The sequence below is a fragment of the Cyprinus carpio genome, chromosome A13, assembly GCF_018340385.1.
Source record: "Cyprinus carpio isolate SPL01 chromosome A13, ASM1834038v1, whole genome shotgun sequence".
NCBI lineage: Eukaryota > Metazoa > Chordata > Actinopteri > Cypriniformes > Cyprinidae > Cyprinus > Cyprinus carpio.
Genome location: NC_056584.1, coordinates 14,093,881 through 14,118,477, shown reverse-complemented (window position 1 = coordinate 14,118,477; position 24,597 = coordinate 14,093,881). Strand labels below are relative to the sequence as shown.

General features: G+C 35.7%; 1 protein-coding gene across 2 annotated transcripts in view; it reads left to right on the top strand.

The window, feature by feature from the left end:
• Positions 1 to 969: 969 nt before the first annotated feature.
• LOC109051572 (polypeptide N-acetylgalactosaminyltransferase 2-like) overlaps positions 970 to 24,597 on the top strand; it is a 66,923-nt gene continuing 43,295 nt past the window's right edge. Inside the window, exon 1 of one of the 2 annotated variants that reach the window (XM_042768908.1) lies at positions 970 to 1,240. In XM_042768908.1, coding sequence (XP_042624842.1) covers positions 1,145 to 1,240 — 96 coding nt within the window. In that variant the 5' untranslated portion in view covers positions 970 to 1,144. The remainder of the gene's footprint in view (positions 1,241 to 24,597) is intronic. The other variant, XM_042768909.1, reaches the window with a different exon arrangement.

The window sequence follows — 24,597 nt, the reverse complement described above, 5'->3', positions numbered from 1 at the left end:
ATTGTTTCTTCATTGGAACAGATTTAGAGGAATTTAGCGTTATATTACTTGCTCACCTCTGGATCATCTGCAGTGAATTGGTTCCGTCAGAATGAGAATTTTATGTTGCACTTTTTTTTTAGTGTTTTTAATCATAGTAATGAAAGAAATAGTTCACCCAAAAATTTACACTTACTAGTAATTTTCTTTGTAATTCAAAGACATGAGTTACAGCAGTCAGAAGCAGTGTTCTTTTACTACCATTGAGATACTACTACTTATTTTTTTATTTGTAAACATTTATTATTAATTATTTTTATTTTTAATAATTTTGTTTTTCTCATTTGTATTTGTTTTAAATATGTCTATATAGTTTTTCAATTTTATTTTAGTTTGAGTTCTTTTAGTAGTTTTATTTCAGTTAACATGTTTCAAATTTAAAGTAATGAAATTTGTATGTTTTTGGTTTTATTTGTATGTTTTTCTAGTTAACTATAATAATCCTTAGTCACAGAAGAGAAGAAAGAAAGAGAGAAAGATCTCAAATATACTTTTGTGATTTAATTTACTTTTTTTTTAGTTAAAATATACAAAATTTTTATTCAAAGGTTTAGCTGTTATTAGATGCATTTTTGGTTATTAATGACTTCACAAATTCTCAATTCAAAAGCATTTGCTAAAATTAATAAATGAATCATTAGTGAACAGCCTGGCAAATGACACTGTGCAGTGTGCACAATACAAGGCAGTCACATAGGGTTACATAAATGTGTACATCAGCGTAAAATAAACATATTTTCATATGACTTCCGTGAGAAGAGCGAAACACTACAACAAAATGTGTTTGTCAGAAATCCAGAATGAACCAAACAATGACTCCTCGGCGCATCTTGAGGTACAGGCTAACGATGGATGTCTCCACCCCCACCCCTCCTCCGTCTGCATCTCTGCGGAGCGTGATTGGATTAAAGTCGGTTACCCTTTCCCCTCTAACCCGGTGATGCTGGCTGTTTCCTGCTTCTTCCTCTAGCCAACCGCTGCTGGTGGTGATTTTGTGTTAGTTGAGCGCTGTAGCCACAGCGAGACGCAGAACGTGGACGTCAGTGGCTTTTCACGGCACAAACCCCGAGTCAGCCACTGTATTATCCCATCCAAAATCACAGCAATGCGCAGGAAATCTAGGATATTACTATGTTTCGCTGTGCTTTGGGTTCTAGGCATAGCGTATTATTTCTATTCGGGGACAACGCTGAGTCGAAAGGTAGGTTTTTCTGTTTGCTTCATGTGGCTGGATCGGTGCTATTATAAGTTTTTTTTTTTTTTTTTTTTTAGAGTCACTGTGTCGAAATTTTTCGTTTGCAGACTAATGAGGAAAAGCAGTCATTACGGCGAGGGAAGCCCGCATGTTTAAATAGCCAAAGTCTTGCGCGTGGACTCACACAAAGATAGTGTGTCGCTCCGTGCTGTGATTTTAGTGCGAGACTATCAAATACCCGCGTTTGCTTGAACTGAATTCAAAGCCCATTATCTTATGCTTGTTTCTAAAAGCCATATTTATTACCAAGTCGTTTTTAAATGCTTTGATACGACGATTTTCTTAGGAGCGAGAGGGACGTTAACTGCTTGTACAAACACGAGCAGTTTCTCTTGTGAATGTTACAGGGAAGTGCTAACGCTACGACGAGTTTTTCAAGTTTTTTTGAAGGTTAATATTTAGTCTGGGACTTTTTACTGGTGGTAGGGACTATATTTTAATGCGTTCACAATGTGTCAGTGACGCTTTCTACAGTTTACGTCGTTACGACAGTAGGTGGCGACACAGAGTATGTTTGTGTTATGAGTCGTTGAATCATTCACGATCAAAAGTTTTATCTTTTATTGCAATTTGTATTTTATAAATCTTTTAAATAATGAGGTCTATAGCGATAATCTTAATTATGAGTTTACTTAAGCATATCTGAAGCGGCATGATCGGTACAATTAGCGAATGTGCAAAATTTCCAGTGTCAGTTGCTTCCAGCTATTTTAGCTGCACAATAACAGTATAGTGTAGTTTTACTATTTACTGTACTCTGTTATTCTTCTATTTATCTATTGGGCTAATAAATCATCAAGTCTCGCCAATTAACAGATGTATTTCTGCACTGAAAATTAAGAAGAGTGTATATATGTGTGTTAAGCTTTAAGCTGATGGCACCGCTCACATGCTCTGATCTTAACTTGAGGGGTAATACAAACAGTGAAAAGTCACAATGCTTTTGGACTGTACTGTATATCAGCACTGTTATAACACCACCAAAATATGTGAGCTGCAGTCATATAAAGAACCATAATTTAAAAAAATACAATGCATTTGCATGTACAGTATCTTTTGATCTGTAGAAGCTGTATCATTATCTCACTAATCATCACTTGATAGTGTGTAGCCTACATATTGCACTCAGTTTTGAGTGAGGGTGGTGTACCATGAAACCACACATTTTTAGTAACACCATATGTCTCAAAGGAAATTTGCTGAAATTCTTTAGCTCACAGGAAAATATTCAGCTCATGAACTTCATTTTAAATTAAATGACATGTACTGTCTTGAGGTTTTGTTGTGTTTTGTGCTTTGTTTCCATAGCTGTGCATCAGCCACAGTCAGCCAACTCATTTTCTATTGTGAGTGCATTTGATATTGTGATCAAGGCACAATGAGGTGAATGAACCACTGCTCATTTGGGAATTGCTCCCTTATGGCATTCTGAATGTACATTACTGAATGTAATGCTATTGTTTTATAGTGTAGTGCTGATCACAGTTTGTTTTTCACAAGTTGTTATTGTCCTGTCCTATACTGTGGCACGAAACATGAAACGTTGTGTTCTGTGTGCATGGCTACAGTAGAAATATACTGGACATCAAAGACTTTGCTGCTTAACTAGTTTCTCTACTATTGCTGCTTTTATCATAACATAATAATGTATGAAGACGGCTGCTTCTAGATCCGTTTTTAAAGCTTTATCTAGAGTAGCATAAGCAAGTGGTTGAACAGCTGGTTAGCGCCCCGTCATTTGACTCGGGGCGCTTCATGTTGAATCCCTCTCTACATTGAATGAGACATCTATGCTGTTGTTTGGTGCAGCTTGTGTTTTCTTTATATCCTTAAAATTACAAAATGAATTCATTTTAGTGAAGAGTTTAAATTGATGTGAACTTTGCCTAGTGCTTTTGCATTTATTTCTGCAAGAACTATGCTAGTTATGCAATAGATTTAAACAGATGTCAAAGATAGTGTCACAAAGAGGAAATGAGTTTCTGCAACCAGTGAGGGTTGATGACAACCCCGGGATGGTGACGGCGTTGCACAGATGCTCATCACTGATTCTTGTACCTCAGTTATGCAAGGGTCAGATTCGGAATGTTTCCTCTATCGGATTGGTTTTTGGAGCCACGGCTGGCCTCAGATGCGGACAGGATAGGAAAACAGGGGGCTTTTATCTCCACAGAGAAATGCGTTTGATCTGATATCTGCTCCACAACACAATTATTGACATGCTGATTGCTCTGCCCCTGTTGGCAGGATTACAGTGGCGGTGCTGGGATGGGGCTGAACTGCTTTCAGTCACTTGTTCAAATCAAAGCTTGTTAACATTAGGATGAACCAAAGTGCGTGATGATTCGGTCAGCTCTCACAAAGCTGTGTGTGTGTGTCTTCGTTTTTTCTTTGTTTCTCCCTTTGAAACCAGAGGAAAGTAAGCTATTTGTGTCTGATGAGTGTCATACAGATGAACTTGTATTGAAAAATAAAAGCGAAGAAGGGGGCCTCTTCTTTGGTGACTGGAGACTGTAGGTTTCTCATTTTCTGTTATGGTAGAGATGTTCAGCTAAATGACACTGTGCAGTTAATTTTGAGAAGTGGTTGACCGATATAGATATTTATTATTTTTTTTTTGCTGATGCCAATTATTTAGAGAACAGGGTGGCCGATGACTGATATGAAGCAGATCTATATGATATCACACTATTTAATTAAATTATATATTAGACGTTAATTAGAGAGCGTAAACTAATGACGATGGAGAATCTGTTTGCTCAGTGCTCCGCGCATTCAGGCATTGGTGTTCCAAAAATAAACGTTCCAACACATTGTCAAAACAGAAAAAACTTATATTTGCTGATATATCGATTTTGGCAATATCTCAATTGACCACTACTTTTGTGGAAGACCAGTGTTAAATATGGTCAATGCCAAAGAGCCTAAATGGTATCCCTGTCAGTTCTGTGTGGAAGAACATCCTGGAAGTTGATATATGAGGTTACATTGACTTAAATTTGAAGGGCAATATTTGAAGGCTTCTATCTCTTCCCTGAGATACTGTCTGCAAAAACTCTTGAAAATATGATGCTTTTGTAGCTCTTTGCCATGGGATGTTTTTCTTCCTCTTATCTACCAGCTGAGCTTCAAAAGACCTCAATATTTTTTGGCTACTTTTAAGTTGGCAACCGGATTTCATGAGATTACATTTTGTCATCTTGTTGAATCAGCAGAGTTTAATTCCTGAGATTGAATCAGTGACTTATGTTTTAAACAGAGCCATGAACTAGTTACAAACTGACTGTGTAAGAGTATAATGTTTTCACCTTTGATATGAGCAGACAAATCATATGTGTGAGACGTTGCTTTTTTACGACCTGACCTTTGACAGGAACATGGTTTTATGTATCCATAAAGATTTTTTAAAGATACTTCTCCTGAAAAGAGACTTCTTGCTCTTGTGCTGTAACTTTGGATACAATGGATAACTGATTGACCTCAGTGGTCAGAGGTCACTGGTCAAGGTTTATGACCATGGAATTCCTCTTTCTCAGTTCACTTTGTTTGTTTTTACCAGATGGAGACATGATGTTGCTAAAAAGAACATTATGTTGTGTATTTGGTTTAATGCAATGTTATGCGATTTAAGGTTTAAAAAACATTATTTTCCACATAATGTACATTATTGTTGCTCCTTTATGCCCCACCTTTCTGAAACGCTTTGATTTATACAAAGCTCATCGTTCTGAAAAGTGAGGTGTATTATTGCTGTTTTTAATGTTTTATTTTTTTTATTTTGCAAAAATAGAATTTTGCATTTGAGTTATAACTCTAAATATTATATACATATAAATTCCAGCTTTTTTTAAAATGCAAAATGTGGTATTTTACACTGAAAAAAAAAAAATGCTTCATTACAGAAGAAATGAAGCATAGTTTTTTTCCACAATTGTTAAAGTGATAACTCTTGACATGCAGTGATTACTTCTGAAGAGCTGTCTTGTCCCAAAGATTCAACAATTTTACTGAGGTCTTTGTCACTAGAGATTAATTTTCTGTAATATTTGGTAAGATAAAGGTCTCTGTGGGGATTTGCAGAAATCCTTTTCAATTCTCCCACAAATGTCTGTTCAGTTAGGGAGTGAGATATGAATTTTTTTTTATAAATCCCTGCTTACCACTTTAGTCTGTAACCACATTGTTGGAGATGATTTCTCATAATCACTCTCCTTAGAACAGTTCTAAACACAATCTTCCTTTCAAAACAAACTCACTCAAAATGTTCTCATTAAACAGCATATCCTGGTTGTTTTTAGATTATGATTGAGTCTGTTTGAGTGAACAGTGGAAGAGGAAGCACTGTTTGGGTTTCAGTTAAGACTCACGCAAAGGCTTGTCAGCACATTGGCTGTGAGCCAGGTTGAAGCGAAATGTGAATGGCAAAATCCATAAAAGATAGGATGAAATATGCACTAGCATAAGAAAATGAAGTTTAAAAACCTGGAGCTTGCATCTTTGGACACCTTGACTACCAAAGGCTCTGTAAATATTACATGTAGAGGGGAAGAGCGGCAAGCTTGTTTACAGAAATGTATCTCCAGCTGAATGTGTGATTAGAGAAAATCGATTATCCTCTGCAGAGTATTCATCTTTCTGTGTTTTTCACGTTTAGTTTAGTCATCAGTCTCTCATGCCTCTGTGAAATATGTATAAGCCACTGCAAGACGTATATGAGTGCAATGCAAATGAGAAGAATTGAGCTTTTGATGTTAAGGGTCATTCATTCTTCAGCAGGCTTTAGATACTGGATATTCTTCTTGTGGCATCATTCTGTGATGTTATCTTTTATGATTAACTCAGTCAGCTGCATTATATTGGTCCATAGAGGGTTAGATACCATAAAGAAAGTGTTTTCACATGTTATAGGGATCTTTGCAGGAAACATATTTTATTAAAGTAACCTCACAGTTCAGTTAGTTATCCAGCTAAACTGTATTTTGTTCACAGTTTTAGTTTTCTATGTTTTTGATTAGTTTGTAAATGATTATTTAGCTTGTTTAACAGAGCAAGTTTTTGTTAGATGGGTGTGTTTGACCATTGCACTTACGTCATTTACAGTGCCTTGCACATGACAGTGTTTTACAAACACAGCACTTGAGGTAAAACTAGGAAGTAAAATCTGCATTTCTAGACTTTGCATTTAAAAAAAAAACAATCCACTGCCCTGTGTATCACGTTTTTAAAACCGAAAGATACACACTTTTATATTCATGTGTATTTTAACCTAAAATCTGATTCCATGGATACATTATGCATCAGCTACCACTTTACATAAATGATTGCACGTCATCTTTTTGCTTTTAGTACTGTTGGCAAACTGAACATTCTTGTGTTGTGATAACACACATCTATCTGTATCAGCTGCAGTTTTATCACTCTTCTGCTCCATCATCTCCAAGACAAAACAAAAACTGATTACTTGTTGTTGACAAGTGCTTGCTGGCTCATGCTTTTCGCTTTTTTTAAGCCTAGTTTCCCACCAGACTATCTTAGTATGGAAAGTATGGAGCATATAAAGGCAATATCTGTATTCTCTGAGGGCATGTGCTGTGGTGCCAGGTGGGCCATATGTGCTGGGTGCATTCTCAAATGATTTTTCTGATGGAGTAGATGTAACATTAAAAAAATACAGTAGCAGTCTAAAGATATAATTGACTGTGGCTGTTTAGAAGATTTCGCCACAAGAGCAACATAAACCTCTTCCATGCTTTGGAATAGAGATGAATATCAAACGCAGTCAAGGGTGTCTCATTGTTCCCAAGTTAATTATTCAATTTAATGATAAAGGAAAAGATTTCTAATTTCATTGCCTGTGTTCTTAGTGGTGCTATGATGTTTTTAATGATGATGTGTCTTTTAGTCATTTAGTCAATAGTCATTAAGTGACTATTCAGATTCAGTTTCTTGCGCTGTCACTGTTCGTGGAAACCAGTAACACATCCCGAGAATGAACATCCGCTTCATGTCTGTGGCAGACACGTCTGCTCTGTCAGCTTGTGATTGAAATATTGTAGCATGTTTCCCCACATAGATTAAACAAAAATCATCTATGAGCGCTGAGCAGTCTTGAGTTGTTTAGATGATATGTAGGGCCGGGTTCTTCATGTATCGAGATGTATACACTAATGGGAAAACACTGTGAATCTTGCCAAAGGGCATGAACGTGTTGAAGATGAGGATTTCTTAGCCAAGTGCTTTCCGGCTGTTTGCTGCCTCGGCGTTTCAGAGAGACCAACAGACCAATCAAATTATAGCCATATAATTTTAATGAGCTCGGGTTTTTGAATTGCCTCCAGTGATGTATCATCATATCAGAGAAAGACTTTACAATGCTGCTGATTAAAAGCTACTTTAATGCCATGGGAATGGGAAGAAACGTGCACACCTTGCACTCAGAATGCACTTAGCTACCCTAAAGTAAAAACCTCTTTATTTCCCACCACAAGAAGTGAGGCTGTCATTGTGACTTAAAGGAAAAGTTCACACAAAAATACTCACTCAGGCCATTCAAGATGTAGATGTGTTTGTTTCTTCACTGGAATAGATTTGGAGAAATGTAGCATTGCATCAATTGCTCACCAATGAATCCTCTACAGTGAATGGGTGCCGTCAGAAAGAGAGTTCAAACAGCTGATAAAAACATCACAGTAATCCACAAGTAATCCACATGACTCCAGTCCATCAGGTAATGTTTTTTGAAGTGAAAAGTTGGGTGTTTGTAAGAAAGAAAATCTATCTTTAAGACGTTGTTAATTTCAAACCACTGGTTCAGCAAAAATATGAGTTCTCTGTCTTCCATCCATAAAATTGCTATGCTATTGCTAAGTATGTTACTGGTGAGCTGGTAGATTATTCTCACCAGACGTTAGTCTGTTTAACATTGTAAGTGCCAGCCAATGTTAAATTCATTTGCTCCTCCACTTCAATTTGGCCTACAGGGCATGTAGTAGAAGAGCACCAGAGTCACAGGAAGACATCATCCACTCTGACTGACAGAAATCGATGGCAGCGGTGGACCTGAGTCACTGAAGCTGAGCTAGTTTTGTCAGCTTGTACGTGGCTCTTGTAGCCTGATTGAAAGAGTTTATTGAAAATGGCTTTCCATTTTTCAGAGCGATCATGTGCCTGCTCAGACATGCTGTATAGTTGATGTAATGCTTGAACTGAATTGCTTGTATTGATGCCACAATGTATAATTTAACTCGTACAATTTAATCTAACATTTTTCTATACAACATTTTAAACTAAATCAAGAATGCAACATTGTAATCATTCTTGTGGCTTTGTAAAGCTCAGAAGCATCAATTACGTGCTAATTAACATGCAGTGGAGGGCAGACGGTGCTCAGAAACTGCTGACTGTAGTCCCTTGTCTTTCTGCCTAATGTTACCTTTCATGCATATGCAACCACAGACTCCTCAGAGAATTTTACCCCTGTCATTTCAAAGACTGAAGATAAAAACTTTTTGAGGTTATTTTTCCTATAAATTCTTTGGCCTCTCAAGGGGTAATTTAATCATTGTAATTTCATTTTAACCATGAAAGAAAGTCATTTAAGTGCTTTTACTTGCAGTTGGATTTCAGTCAGGCTAAATTCTGTACATTAAGCAACCAAGCCAGCTTTTTTTAAAAAAAAACTGGGCATTATGCACTAAACGACTGCGGGTCACACATTACCAGACTTTCAAGTCATTTTGAACACCACAAACCTATGCGCACGTGCCTTATTATTAAGATATGCATGACAAATGACAACAACATTCTAAAATCAGCAAAAAAAAAATCAGACAAGTTTGATATCCTATGACTGGATGCAATCAGTCTCAAGCTAAAAAAAAAAGAAAAGTAGACTGTAAATCTGTATAAAATCATGTGGTGTACACTTGTGTGCAACTGAAATCATATTAGTCAGTATTGTATTGTATCAGTCTCTGTGCCAAAGGATGATAGAATTTTCAGTTTTAGGTGAACTGTCACTTGTAAAAGTGTGATGTAACAGAAGTGGTTGATTGAATGAAGGCAGATCTAAATGTGAGCTTGCAGTCGATTAAATTGTTCATTAAGTATTACAAAATCAATCATTAAGTATTACAAGGTCAAGGGAAATAAAAAATGGTTACAATGTAAATAAAACAAATTAAAAGGATAACTAAACAAAAATTAAGATTAATAACATGCATTTATAAAAAATAATGTGAATTATCATTTTGTAGCTTTTTTTTTAACTAATAAATCTTTTCACTAATAAATCTTCTCCCATGAATGTTTTGACTTTGTAAATTAGAATAAGTTGGTTAGACCTGTTTCCATGTCTGATTTAAGTGAGCAGGCTCTTATTTGGATATCTTGTTCAGGGCCACGCCAGCTTTGCTTTTAGGGAGGTGTTGTATCCGGCATAGGTTCACTGCTTATCTAATTATTTGCAGGCACATCCTGAGCCTTTGCTAGGTCTGTGGCTGAGTGCTCCGCATGCATCTTCATTAACATTATAGACCAACCAGTAAACCACTTGGCTTGGTCTAGCTGGTCTCTGTCTGTTTTTTACCCTGACTGTGCCTGAGGGCTCTGACTGTCTCTCATACCTGTCCCTCTTATTTACATACCTTTTTAATGAAAGGTGAACATCTGTACTGTGAGTCTTCCCACCTGGTACAGATCAGTGAAGGACACAAGCTGAGACAAAAAGAATAAGTTGTTTGGTTTGTTTTCTGTGTTGAAAATGGTTTGCAGGTTAATGTCAATTGACAGCATTAGTTGTACTGTATATTGTTGATTTGCTAGAAAGAATATTTATATTGTTTCTCTAATTCAAATAAATATGTGATGTTTTATTAACAAATTTCGGGAGGAGCACGCACAGATAATTAACACGGCCAGTCCATCATCAGTAATTACACATCTATCCAATCAGCACAAGAGAGAACCCCTATAAATAATCAAAGCAGCCTTAACTTCATTATCTCTAATCTTTCAGCATCCCTCCACCACCATGACTCCTCACCTTCAGCACATTCCTACCCCAGCACAGGGAGGAACACTTGGGGGAGCGCTTGGCTCCAGGCTAAACGCCGAGCTCGGACCCCCCCCCCCCCCCCCCGGGCTCAAGGGTAATTACTGATCTCAAAGCCCTCTCCCCGGACAGCACGCCATGTGAACTTGTGACATATAAAATAACATTATCTGTAAGTGTGAACTTGTGAAATATAAAATAAAAAGCCAAAATGACATTTTGACTAAGGCACTTACAATTGAAGTAAATGGTGGCAGTATCTAGAGAGTGACTTTAGGCTAAATCGTGGTACTTATTATTTTTTTAAATGATCTAACTCTAAAATATTTTTCTCTTTGTAAGTGCAATTCTGAATGATTTTTTTTTTTTTTTTACTTGTATATACAATATCCTAATTTGAAAAGTCAGGAAAGCATGAAAATGCATTGGGATATCATCTGATGTAATCTATCACTGATGTAACTGATGTATCACTGATCTGTGAGTGCTGCCAGTGCGTAAAAAGAGGCATGTTGGTGTCAATAAAGGTGTACCAAGCCTATATTTCTGTTTTTTATTATTATTATTATTATTATTATTATTATTGTCAGACATTATGAATGGATCCAGACAACAAAGTTTATGTTCTTCTGCTGATTCAAGACAAACTACCTATTCATCAGGTGCTTCACCACCCTTCTTGGTAAACTTGCATGAAAGCTGTGCCAATGTTACTGGGTTTACAGACTTTACCAGTCCTCATGACGGTGAAATTACAAGTGATTTTAAACAAGACCAGGTTATGGCAACAATTCAGTCATGCTGCCGTGCTGTAGTGGCTATAAACGGTGTGTCTTTTGAATTATTGACTAGGGTTGTTTAGTTTTTGTTGTAAGTGCTTCACTGAAATAGCAGTTTTTGCTTTAGTCACAAAATATATTTCAATTATAATCTACATTACACCACAATACTGTCTATTGAGCATTAAGAACATTACTTTAAATATCATCTAATGGATGCTTTGCATGATGGTGTATCTTAGTGGTGTAGTTTAATGGTTTTTGTAATATCAATCTTGCATTAAGCAATATAAATGAATAAAACTTAAAAGGTCATTGTGTAACTGGTGCAGTGTACTCTTTCTGTCAGTGTTGTGATTAATATTTTTGAGAGCTCCCCAGCTCTGCTAAGTAAGTTTTAGCATGGGGATGAGACAGATGGTTGAAGGACGACGGTGATGGTGAAGTGATCTCAGCAGCCTCTAGATTGACACCCCGGGCCTGCAGGGCAGCCAATTTGCACTTGTCTCCATATACAAAGTGATGGCCTTCTGGACACCCAGTGCAGATTCGCAGTCGACAGCTTCTCACCTTTTTGCCGGAGCAGTTCGCTGGCATGTCAGTGAGAGGTAGTCTTATTTTCTGACATGCTGACTGATTTTGTTTGGCATAATCTTCTCCCTGTATAATAGGTTTCATTTCGTCTTGATAAGAGAGTACATTGCTGAAAAATAGTTCTAGTGTCGCTGCACTCACCAAGAGATTAGCAAGAGCTCTGTCTCTTTCATTAATATAAGCGTCATTATTTACCCACCCATATGTCATTCCAAACCTGTATGATTTTCTTTCTTTTACAGAGATGATGTTTTGTCCATTGAATGAAAGTCAGTGGGGTCCAAAATAACTTATTGCAAGAACATAGAAAAAAAAAACACTATATATTTTTTATTTTTTTATTTATATAGGTGAATAGTCTCTTTAAGATCTTTTAACCTTAGACTTTACAGGGCCAGTCTCACACAAAACACCAGATTCCATACAACAGCACAGAAGTTAATATACTGTACTAACACTCTGAATGTCATTACTACAAAATCTATAACAGAGAGTTCAACGCACCTCTTTTATTGACTGTGTCCAGCGAGGAAAATGTAGGTGATAGGTCAGGCAAAACGTAGATTTCTTAGTTAATACAGTAAATTGATTTTGCAGTTTATTCCACATTTATTTCGGTTGTTTATGCAATGTGACTTTAGTGATCTTAGCTGAATGCAAAATAGCTAAAGCCACCAGCAGAAATTTGTCATGTCATTTCTCTGCTAAAATGAAGCCTCTTGGGTAAAATGCATAACATAACCTAAATGTCAGAGAGCTAACTGCCTTGCAAATTCGATCACGCTCAAACACCATCAGGCCAAGGACAACATTCAGCCTCGCAGTTTAAACTAGTTGTTGTTGTCACAAATCCGAAATGAATGAAAACCCTTGAAACAAAAACACATTTTAAGCTTTCCGTTTAAGTCATAACTTTTTCGATTATAACCAAATTTGATTATTTACCATTGAAAAACCTCACATCTGCAGTATAATTACTTTCCCTGATTAGACATGCAAAACTTTCATTTAGCTATTTTGTGCTTTTATGGGAATCCCAAATAATTGTTTAGGAATGGACAAATAGTTCAGTTATTATTTGCGGATGTTATTTGAAACAGAATTACTTTGCATGCAGTTTTGGATATTGAACGGATAAGCCATTAATTGACAACAGATTCACTGAGCATATAAACTGGCTAGCGTGTGTTTAACCGCTTGCTTTTTAGGCGTTTCTTTTAGACCGATTATGGCAAGGGACTTTTGGAAGTTTACAAAATCTCTTATGGGTGTTCTTTAAACGAAACAACTTTAGGGCAGTAATCATCGTAGTTTAGTCTACTTGTTTCCTACAGAGTCATGTAACCTGTCACAAGTGAGAGAATGGGTTGATTTGACTTTTTTTTTAAAAAATGATAAATTGTAGTAATGAAATGTTTTAATATTACAGAAGATAAATTTAGGTGTATTTTAAAGACACTTCTATTTCTTTAAAATCTAAACTGTTTCAGTATTAAGCATCATATTTTGTAAATATTTTTTTATTTAAAATATACATTGTTTGTTATTATATAGGCTATTGTCCCCTCTGATCTTTAGGTACCATCAGGCATCAACCCCCAAAAAACAGGAACTACTCTTGAAAGCTTCTGGAGTGCCTCAGGGATCCGTAATGGACTTTCCCTGATAATGTCACTGAGATTAAATTTTTTTTTACTCATTATCTCCCCACTGGACATTTGAAAACACTTTAAAGTGGGAAAAACACTTATTGTGGTTTAATGTACTAAAGCAATCACTAAGGAGAACCAGATTTCTTTCAAACAGTACTTTTAATAAATATTATCTACAGCCAAATGAATGAAACCGTAAGCCATGGACTATATTTTGGTGTGAAACGTTTCCTTCCACATAGAAGCTCATTATAAAGGAAACAACTTAACATTGCTTAATGTACCAAAGCAACAACCATGAAACTATACTTGCTTTCAAATCTGAGTTGTCATAAACACTGTCTGTGTGCAAAAGGATGATGTTATAATCAAAGCGCAAAACAATTTCAGTTTAACCTTTGAAATCTGCCATGAAGACATTGTGCTGTGTTTGGAGATGGCGTGTGGTTAAAGTTGTGGTTAAAGCTGCAAAATGGCGGAAGTTAGCAAGACTGCAGCTTTTGACATAAAAGAAATCTTTCTCCAAATTGGTATTTTAGCACTAGATGAAAATGTATTGTAAGGAGAGTTTAAGAGAAATTTTGGTTTTCCATGGTTTTAGCAGGCTTAATGGATTAGTATTTTTCCATGGAAAACCGTTCTAAAAATGACTTTAACTTGACTCTAAAAATGATTTTAACTTTGAGATTTGACATTTCGGTTTATAGCCACATTAGTTTGTCCATTAACACTGTTTATGTTTATCAGATATAAAAATGTGTGGTCTTTCTATCTCAGTACGTTTAAGCACAGTCAAGCTCATTTTTCTTATAACAAATTTTTATGGGTGCCAAGAAGCTTAACAAAAATATTGTCTTTATGCTTTGATTTATGGGACATAATTTTCTTGGCAGGCAGTCCCTGGTCATTGAAGTATTACATCAGTATTTATCATTTTTCTTGTAAAATGTTTGAATGTCCCATAGTGACTTTATTTTTTTTAATTCTTGATGACTGACACTGCTTATTCTGATTACCAAACTAAATAAAGCCCAAACTGAAGGAAAAATTCAATGTATTAGACCAGATAATGAGGTGTGTGTTGAGTTTTGGGTCAAGATGATTGCAGCAAGCGTTGTGTTGTATTCTTGCAACCTCATTGTGTTCTCCAGATTCACATGATATCGGTCTTGGAAACTCGGCTTTAAATCAATCTGATTAAGTGAAATGTGATATTTAGGCAGAATGGGGAAAAGATTAGCTTCCATTTTAGTTGTTGAATTATTGAGGTATTGTACCACATTACACTGCTGCTGTGCTACTTTTAATGGCAGGTTTAGTTCTCTCAGGATATTCCTTCCCAAACCATGCCCACATCAGGCCATAAAAAGTGCATTGAGATCATCATTCGGCATCTGCTGTGCAGAAATGTACTTTGTATTCATTTGTCTAACTCTAAACTTCTGTTCCATATTAACCCCATTTGTTCGCTGGCAACATTTACACACAGCACCACCTGTGTCCATGCGCAAAACTCTCCACATTCTTCCTCATGTTTCAACTTGTACAATTTTCTTCCTTTAAGTCATAGATTTTTAAATGTCTGTCCAGAAATGGTAAATGTTGGAGTTAGACGGAGGCTTTTAACAGATAGAGGGAGGGTTGTTGGTATTTTTGGATTTTTATTGCATTATCACAAGAACCAGTTGTCGTTTGCAATATGAAACCTTAGGATTTGTTTCTCAGTTGGAGTTTTTTCTTTATAAAATTGAGAAACTCTGCTCAGAACCCCTCAGAAGTTTTTCCATGTATGGGAAGAATGTATTTTTAGCCTACAGTTTCCCCATCCCAAAGGCTTGGAGAGTGGTTGCCCCTCTCCTGGCGAATGAGGTAATCATCCTTTAACAGTTAACGAGAATAAAACATAGCAAGCAACATGTTTTAACCCTTTCTGTCTTGACGCCATTTCATTCCACGTTATTTACACAGACAATTTACACAGACAAAGAGACATGATCTAAAGGTTGAAATCTCCCTGTGCTGTTACACTAAATATCATCAGTCTTTGAATGCAGCTCGGCCAATCAGAATCGAGAACAGGAACTAAATATTGTATAAATTACAATATATCTGGAGCTGGAAGAGATGTTAATGGAACATGCCCTTGGTCTCAAGGCTATTATGCAGAACTATTACGCAGAAACACAGTGTTTTTGTCGTGTTCAATGTTGGCAAGCTATTTAGTTGTTTTACCCCCCGCCCACAGTGTTTTTGTCAGGCTGGGTCGTGCCCTTGCTCACAGCAAGACAGAGGCAAGTGTGCATGTTTAGCCTGTATTTTCAGCTGTCTGCCCTCCCACACTGGGTTAGGCATTGTTTGGGTTGTCATGCATTGACATAGTGTTTCAATGTTTGGCAGCTATTTATTTGTTTTACCCCCCCGCCCTCCCCCCATTTCAAATCACATTTTCTGCTAGTGTAAGTGGGATAAGATGTGCCACTTTTTAACATGCAATGTTTTATATTTTTAATTAAAATGCCATACATGAAGAAAAAAATCTATTTACCATTTACTTAGTCTATTTATTATTTCCCCTTTGAAAGCGCCCCGGCGGAATATTTGCTCCACATTATTCAAATTTCTACAAATTGAAAAAACAAAAAAAAAAGGCAATATGAGAGAGCGCGGCGCGGAGATAACGACAATCAGGAATAGGGGAGGCTTGGGAATTTCAATGTGAGAATTGTTTAAGGGGAGAAAAGAATGTTTGAATTTCAATGTGAGAATTGTTTAAGGGGAGAAAAATGTTAAGTTGAATAATTTATTGGTTTAGACAAATAAATACACTTGGCAGTTTACCAACATGTATGATGCACTACCATTCAGGGCTTTTTTTCACATTTTCCCAAACAAATTGGGGGGGCTGTAGTCTAGGCTTTTTTTGGGGGGCAGTGCAGATCCCCGCGCATTTCAAAATAAAATGGTATTATCGGCAAATCGGTTTTAAAACTGGCCGATGCGCCGATAAAACAATAAAAATGCTTGAATATAATCGGCCACGCCGATATATATATATATATATATATATATGTGTGTGTTGTATATATATATATATATAATATGCTATATGTATATATATATGTGTATATATCTATATATGTGGTATATGTGTATATATATATATCTATATAATATGTGTATTATGTGTGTCTATATGTATATATATGTATAATTATATATATATCATATATATATATATATATATGTATATGTATAAGTAGTGGTATGTGTGTATAGGGTGTATATGTGTATGTGTATATGTGTGTATATGTGTTGTATATGTGTTGTATATGTGTGTGTATATGGTGTGTGTATATGTGTATGTGTATATATATATATATGTGTATATATTAGGGGAATATGTGGGCACGTGTGATATTGGGGAAAAATATGGGAACAAATTGCGCGAATATTTATTTTTTCTGCGATATATATGCGATATGAAATGGGAGTAGAAAAAGCAGAGCACTACATTTGATTATTATTTAAAACATCAGAGTAATTATTTAAATAAATGAAATTATTTGTTTGTAACTTTAGGATATGGTGAATGTAACATTAACTAACATGAACTTACCACGTACTTTTGTTATATATTTATAATCTCACTGTTTATCGTATTTGAATAATATCGGTAATGTACCTTCACAGTGCATAATGTTAACAAATACTGTACAACTTTGGATGTATAGCCTAAATGTGTATTAACGCGAAATATTGTTGTAGAAGTGCCAGTTTGTAATCGTAAATGTTAATATGTAGTTAAATAATTATAATAAATAGAACATTTATTTGTAAAGTGTTACAGATTTTTATTTACCACACCAATTAAGACGTCTCGTGAGTTCAGTGTTGGGGAAGGTCAGTTGTTTAAAACCATTCATTAAATAGAATCGGTTCAAAGGAATCATTTAAAGGTTAGCTGCGATCAGACTGTGTACGTAAATATCTCGGCAGTTTAGTAATCGCACAATAGTTTGACAAACACAGATGGACGAGTTTTTTTTTCGACACCATCGTGTCAATTGATTTTGATAATAGTGCGCGAGGGAGAGGAGGGGCAAGACAGCGCTCGTGTTGTTTGAAGACGGTGAAGAGAAGTGAGGCGCAAGAGCGGCCGGGGCGCTCTCTCTCTCGATTCTCTCTCTCTCTTATCCCTCTCTCTCCTCTCCTCTCTCTCTCTATGTCGTTCTTATATGCGCACTGTTAAACTGTAAAGGACTTAAAACACATGCAAATGTGATAAACTTTCACTATGGTTAAGCTGTGCAATTAATCCATGGCGCGAATCAACCCTCATTTGTCAGGGCCGGGGAGCAGCGGGCCCCGTAAGGTTAATGATAACTACGACAATAGACGACATCGCACATCTGCGAGGGTGTGACTACATCGCGTGATATCGTGTTAAACGATCGTGCAGCCCTATATAGATATGTGTGTATATATATGTGTGTATATAGGGATATGGTATGTGTATATATATATGTGTGTTATATTATATATATGTATATGTGTATATATATGTGTATATATGTGTATGTATATATGTGTATATATGATATATGTGTGTATATATATATATATATATGTATATATATATGTGTATATATGGTGTGTGTATATATATATAGATATATATATGTGTATATATATGTGTATAGGTGTATATATGGTGTATATATAGATGTGTATAATGTGTGTATATATATATGTGTTATATATATATAATATATGTCTTATACTCAGCTCATCCAAGCTGCATTTATTTAAAAAAAAAATACAGTAAAAAAAAAAAAAAAAAAATAGTATTTAGAAAAGTAATTTAGAATGAATTTTTTTGTCTGAGTATATTTAAAAAGTTTATTTATTCCTGTAATAGCAAAAATGAGTTTTCAGCAGCCATTACTCCAGCCTTTAGTATCATGATCCTTAGGAATATAATGTGTTTTTTCCCCAGGATTATCTGATGAATAGTTCAAAACTATTTTTTTTTTTTTGGAATAAAGAAAAATCTTACAAAAAAAAAAAAAATCTGATCCCATATGTTTGAAAGGTTCATATGGTTATATGACAAAGCACTGAGTATAGTTTGCGGATTATGTGAGACATGTTTCAAATGTAAGACCGTTTTCTCTCCCTCATGGGTGAGAAAGTTGAAGTGTGACATTAAATTACTGCACAAGCGACTCTTCAGCCTACAGTGCATTCGCGCTCTGCCGTCTTTCTGCAACTTATCACATGCTATCACCATCTCCATCTGAAGCGGTAGCAGGATTTCTTTTTACCCTGAGGACCTGTTTGGTATTCAAGGCAAAGGGAGACTAATTAAACATGACTGCCTTTTTATTGTGTGAGCGGGCATAACGTATCACGCTGTTTGAGTGATCTAGTCTAAAGGAATCTCAGGCACCGCGTGGGGCTTTTGCATATTTCTGCCTGCTCCCGTCCACTCCTGTAGCAGTTTTTGTTAGAGTTAACTATGAAGACGAAAGCCAGATTCAAGAGCACGTGTTGTGTTCTTAATGTGTTTTGTTACTTGTTGTCATGATAGTGACTGGTAAGATTTACTCAGCTAACAGACCAGGTTCAGTAAGTCGCTGTGCCCTGTTTATGATGAAATGTTTGGGAATAAAACAATGTATAAATGTTGTATATTTTTATGTATGATTTATTCTCATTATTTTTTACCGTTTTTTTTGTTTTTTTTTACTTTTTAACTAAATGTAGGGTATGTGGGGTAAAAGCACCCCCCCTGGTTTTTCCATAATAACCACTGGATGAAGTCAAGATACATTTCTCGTAAGTATAGACTACGTTGATGAGTGATGTAGAAGTATTCACTTACACTGATGAAGCTTACACTGGTGATGTAGGCTACCTGAGAAAATGAATTTCAAAGTAAGTGATCTAATTTTCAGCAATAGGAAAAAGAAAAAGTGTTTTAAAGCTTGTTGTTTTGTAGAACATCACAGTTATGTATGATATGAGAATAGTAAAGCCTGTAGATTGGGAGTATGTGCTATTTAAGAAAAATATAATTATATTTTCAGAATGACAATTTTTTTTTTTTTAACCTAAACCAAATGACCCCACATGTGGACTAGGTTTGTACCCCTTGGTACAAATTTAATTTTTGTTAAAAATCTAATAACATGAAAATTTTGGTAAGTTCTTTGTCTCAACTTAAACACTGTGTCTTTTTCTCTTGAATTGCATCAAAGGAGGGCAGAATTACAGTCTTGTGCTACAGCGCCACACTTGTCAAACTGCATTATTGCATTACATTAGGTAATATGAAATTAAACGACTACTCGACAGCAAAAATATTTCTAGATAATTTTTTTATTGTTGACATTGTCGACAATGTCGACTAATCATTTCAGCCTTAATATAAACAGCCAAAAACATGCAAAATTGTCGAAATGTCCATCTATATTAGATCCGTGCACAAGGTCTTAAAGAGACAGCAGCCCAAATAAACCTGCAGCTGTCTGTATAATTATACAGTGAAGAATATCAACTGTTACTTTACAGTTTAATAGATTATTCAATTTATGTAGTATTTATGTACCTGCTGTCAAATCGATTAATCGTATTTGTGCTATTGCTTGTCATTTAGTTGCTCTTATTATATTACTGTTTTCTAGGGGTGTGCGATATGACGATTTTTGATCGTGGACGATAAAAATGTCTCCATGATCTGCTTTTGATGAAATATCATAGTATCGTGTTACAGCGCACATTCTATCAGCTGCAGGTCTGCCAGCTCCGTCATATATTGTACAATGCAACATGCATTCACATCAGTGTTGACTCAGCGGTAGAGTTACTCTCACAGGAGTTACTCTTGCATTATTTGCATGTGCTTTTAAATGTTTCATTCGTGCGCTGTTTTGAAGAATGTGGGTAACCAAACAGTTGCTGGTCCACATTGAATTTGAAAGTAGCAAAAAAAGCTGTGGAAGTCACTGTGGACCAGCAACTGTTTGGTTTTCCACATTCCTCAGAAAAGAGTATATGTTCAGCAGAAGAAAGAAACTCATTCAGGTTTAAAACAAGTTTTGAGTGAGTAAATGGTTGTATAAAAATAAAACACTATGACAGAATTGACACCCAACTGACAGAATTTTTATTTTTGGGTGAACTATTAATAAAACAACAAAACACAAAGAAAAAAATCACTCTGCTCTTGACTGAAAAAAATTAATACAGTTGCTTTAGGAATCAGTTTATATAGTGTTTTATCTTTATATTTGTTTATTCAATTTCTTGAATGCTCCTGCTTAATACACCTATTGTACCTGAAAATAAAGCACTGTTTGTTTTATTTGTATATTATGTGTAGCTGTAATGTGCATCTTTGTCATACTTTTATATTTGTTATTAAAAATGGGAACAAAGATTTTTATCTTCACCCTCTTTGGCCTAAATATCTGCCATTCTTTTTTTTGTTACCTTGAAAGGCTTTATCTTTATAATAGGGAAGTTAGTTTGGCTGTAATGCTCAGACAACTTGCAAAATAGTAAAACCAACATGACAAAGAATCGTGATAAAATTGTTTATCTATAAAAAAAAAAAAAATATATATATTAATATGTATATATATATATATATATATATATATATATTATATATATATATATTCATAACATTAATACTCACAAATCGCCCATCCCTACTGTTTTCTTGTTTTGATTTTTTTTTGTTACATTTAATTCAGAGTTTGACAAAGTTCCTTGGACTGTGTTTAATATATTGCACAACAAAATTAGCCAATAACGTTCTAGAGTTGTGCAATTTCAATTTTTCGAAGTATAAGAAGATAAAGTCTTTCAAGGTAACAACAAAAAAAGAATGGCAGATATTTAGGCCAAAGAGGGTGAAGATAAAAATCTTTGCACTTAACCAACTAATACTAGTACTTACTTTTTCTTTTTCTTGTCTATCATATTCAAAAAAAAAAAAAAAAAAAAAAAAAAAAAACCCTGGCTACGTGTTCTGTACTAGACTAACTGAGACTTGTCATAGCACTTGTATACCGTTGTTGTTCTCTCGTTGATCTGATTGCTTCTATTGTTCTCATTTGTAAGTCGCTTTGGATAAAAGTGTCTGCTAAATGATTAAATGTAAATGTAAATAAGAATATAGCCTAAATATGAATAAACACAATTATAAATTGTAAAATGCAAGTACATTGAGTGACAAAATATTAAAGTTAAATTACTGTAATTTAAAAACTCACCCTCAAATTAAATAACCCCCCTCATAAGAGTCACCTAAGGGGGGAATTCCCCACCCCCCCATTTTCCAAAGTGAAATTCAGGCCCTTATAAGAAATGTTTCTTGAGCACCAAATCAGCAAATTTGAATGAGTTTTGAATGGTTAAGTGACAATGAAGATTGATAATTCAGCCATGCCATCTATGTCTTTTTTTTCAAAATTGGTATCTACGTTGTCACCATGACTCAAGGAATATTTTGACACCAGTTTCATTACGACAGGCTAATGCAATCAAAAGTTATTAGCATTTTTGGAAATTTAATAATTAAGTTAATGAATGGTTTATTACTCTTGACCAATAGGTGGCACTGTTTCCAAATTGGTGTGGCGTGATCTGTTTGAGGTGACAATGGCACATATATAGTTTGATGTAAATATGTCAAAGCGTTGCAGAGATACAGCCCTCAGATGCAGTTTGGCATCTTTCCAGCAAATTTGTTGATCTGTTAAACGAGAACCGTTTCTTATATCGACACAAAATCCATTACTTTTTGCCAGCATGGTCTGAAGATGATCCGAGTCAAATTTATTGAAAATCGGACTGACCTACAGTTCGAAAAAGTAGGTTTTCAACTTAAATCAAAATGGTGGACAGAAAGTTGTCAATTATGGCAAAAATTGGTATCGATGTTCTCAGCATGGAACAAGGAATCAGTCCCATTACAATAGGCTAAAGTAGGCAAAAGTTATCAGTTAAAAGTTAAATTTCATTATAACTTTTGACCGCAAGGTGACGCTGAACCAAAACTTTCTGATTACCATCAGGTCATGGCATCAAAGATGCTTACCAAGTTTTGTAGCGATACGTCAATGCGTTCTTAATTATAGCATTTTATGACAAAATTCAAAATGGCCGACGCCCAAAATGGCTGACATGGGAAAATTGGATATCATTCGACTTGGCATGATGCATTGAATCTTAAGAGACCAGTTTTCTCATTTTTGGCCAAACCATTCTTTTGCATGTTATTCAAGAATGGTTGGACGAATCAACTTGAATTCCATAACTTTTTGCCAGCATGGATTGAATCTGGTTCAATTTTCGTGACGATCGGTGCAACGGCTTAGGACGAGTTCGAAAAAGTAGGTTTTATAAACAATTAAAAATTGCGAAAAAACTAAACCTTGTGATTTTTGAATTTTGTTGTTCATTCAACCTGGCATGAACCAAGGATTTTCTGGCTCACATTTCAAAAGTTATTAGCATAAACATGAGTGCAACTCTGGACAAGTGGTGGCACTAGAGAGTTTGAGTTAGAGACTCCAAATTTGCTATGGTTAATTTTTCTCACTGTCCTCTATTAGTGTGCCAAATTCACAACTTTCCCGCAAGCGGTTCTATTGGCTGCCATAGACTTCTTCTGCCATAGACTTGTGGCAGAAGAAGAAAATCATGCTAACGTATACAGTAGGTGCCTAAGCACCTTCGGTGCTTGGCCCCTTATAATAACACACGCACACACAGAGACACCTTTCACTCTGGAAAACTATACCACATCCGCTCTTTAATGTGTATTTCTGTGAATTTATTTTTTTTTCAGTGCAAACTTGAAAGGTTAAAGTGCTTACACAAGTGTCATGACAGATTCAGAAGCACTGTGGGAACTTTGGAGTGGCCTGGCCTGTCTGTCATTACACGTCCTTGGATTTCATTTCAAGAACTGTAATTAATTATGATCAGCTGGCCTCTGAGCTTTCAGTCAGCAGTTGAGGCTTGAGTTGCAAACTGGTTTCATGAGTGCTTGTACCTAGTCCCTCAGTTTCTCTGAATTCTCCCTGGGATGAGAGTGAGCTACTGTACATGTAATCTTCTATTTGTGTGCACCCAGCTCCTTTCATGAAAACAAAACTCCAACATCAACTCCCTGGCATAGGGATGAGAGAAATCATTCAGTTTTTTTTGTTTTGTTTTTTTAATAATTTTGGCTTTAAAGTATAAGTTTACATGTGTACAAGACATTGCCAGAGCACTGGTAAAGAAAGATATTCACATATAGAGCAAAATCTGCATACTGAGCAAAGATCTCAGTGTGGTTTGCTTAAATAGTTTGAGCACCATATAAACACTTGTCATTCCTGCCAATCTATTAAACTCATGAGAAAATAAATGCAATGAGATTCATAAGATACAAGAATGTCAAAAAAGAACTTGTATTTTCTTTAAAGGGGTCCTATTATGCTCTTTTACAAGGTATTGATTTTGTTTTGGGGGTGTACTAGAACAGGCTCTCACACTAGGTTGTTCGAAAACACATTATTTTTCACATATTTTACATTATTACAACACCTCTCTCCCCAGTCTGGCATGAATGGCTCGAATAGTTCCTGTATCAAATTAAGGCCCGCCTTCTAAAATACAAAATGCGCTGTGATTGGTTAGCTGGCCCACTCTGTGTTGTGATTGGTTAGTTGGGCCAGTGTGTGTTGTGATTGACAGCACTTGGCACCTGGTCGGGAAATGTCATGCCTCTTACCATAGCCACCTTCTGTGAGCTTCAGTGTAAATATTGCATCAAAATTGAATCAATATGAGCGCGATTTAAACCCGGATGATTGTAAACACTCTAAGTTTGTCTGCCTTGGGAAAGCTAGCGTGTCTCCGACATAGTGATAACACTCATTTTCTAGAGCAGCTCAACCAGGTCTCGTCCCATTTGTCGATCTTTGTGATATCACAAATCCCTAAAAAAATGCGTTGTAGTCCAAACGAGTTGCAGATCTTTGCAGACTTTGCATAAAAAAGTGAAAAAGCATAATAGGACCCCTTTAAAAGATAAAGTATAACTTTGCAGATCTTTTTATGCTCAAACAGCAACATTACAGACTAACTAAAGTTAAAAAAGTGAAAAAGCATAATAGGACCCCTTTAAAAGATAAGGGAGACTGATATTGCACAATCTACAAA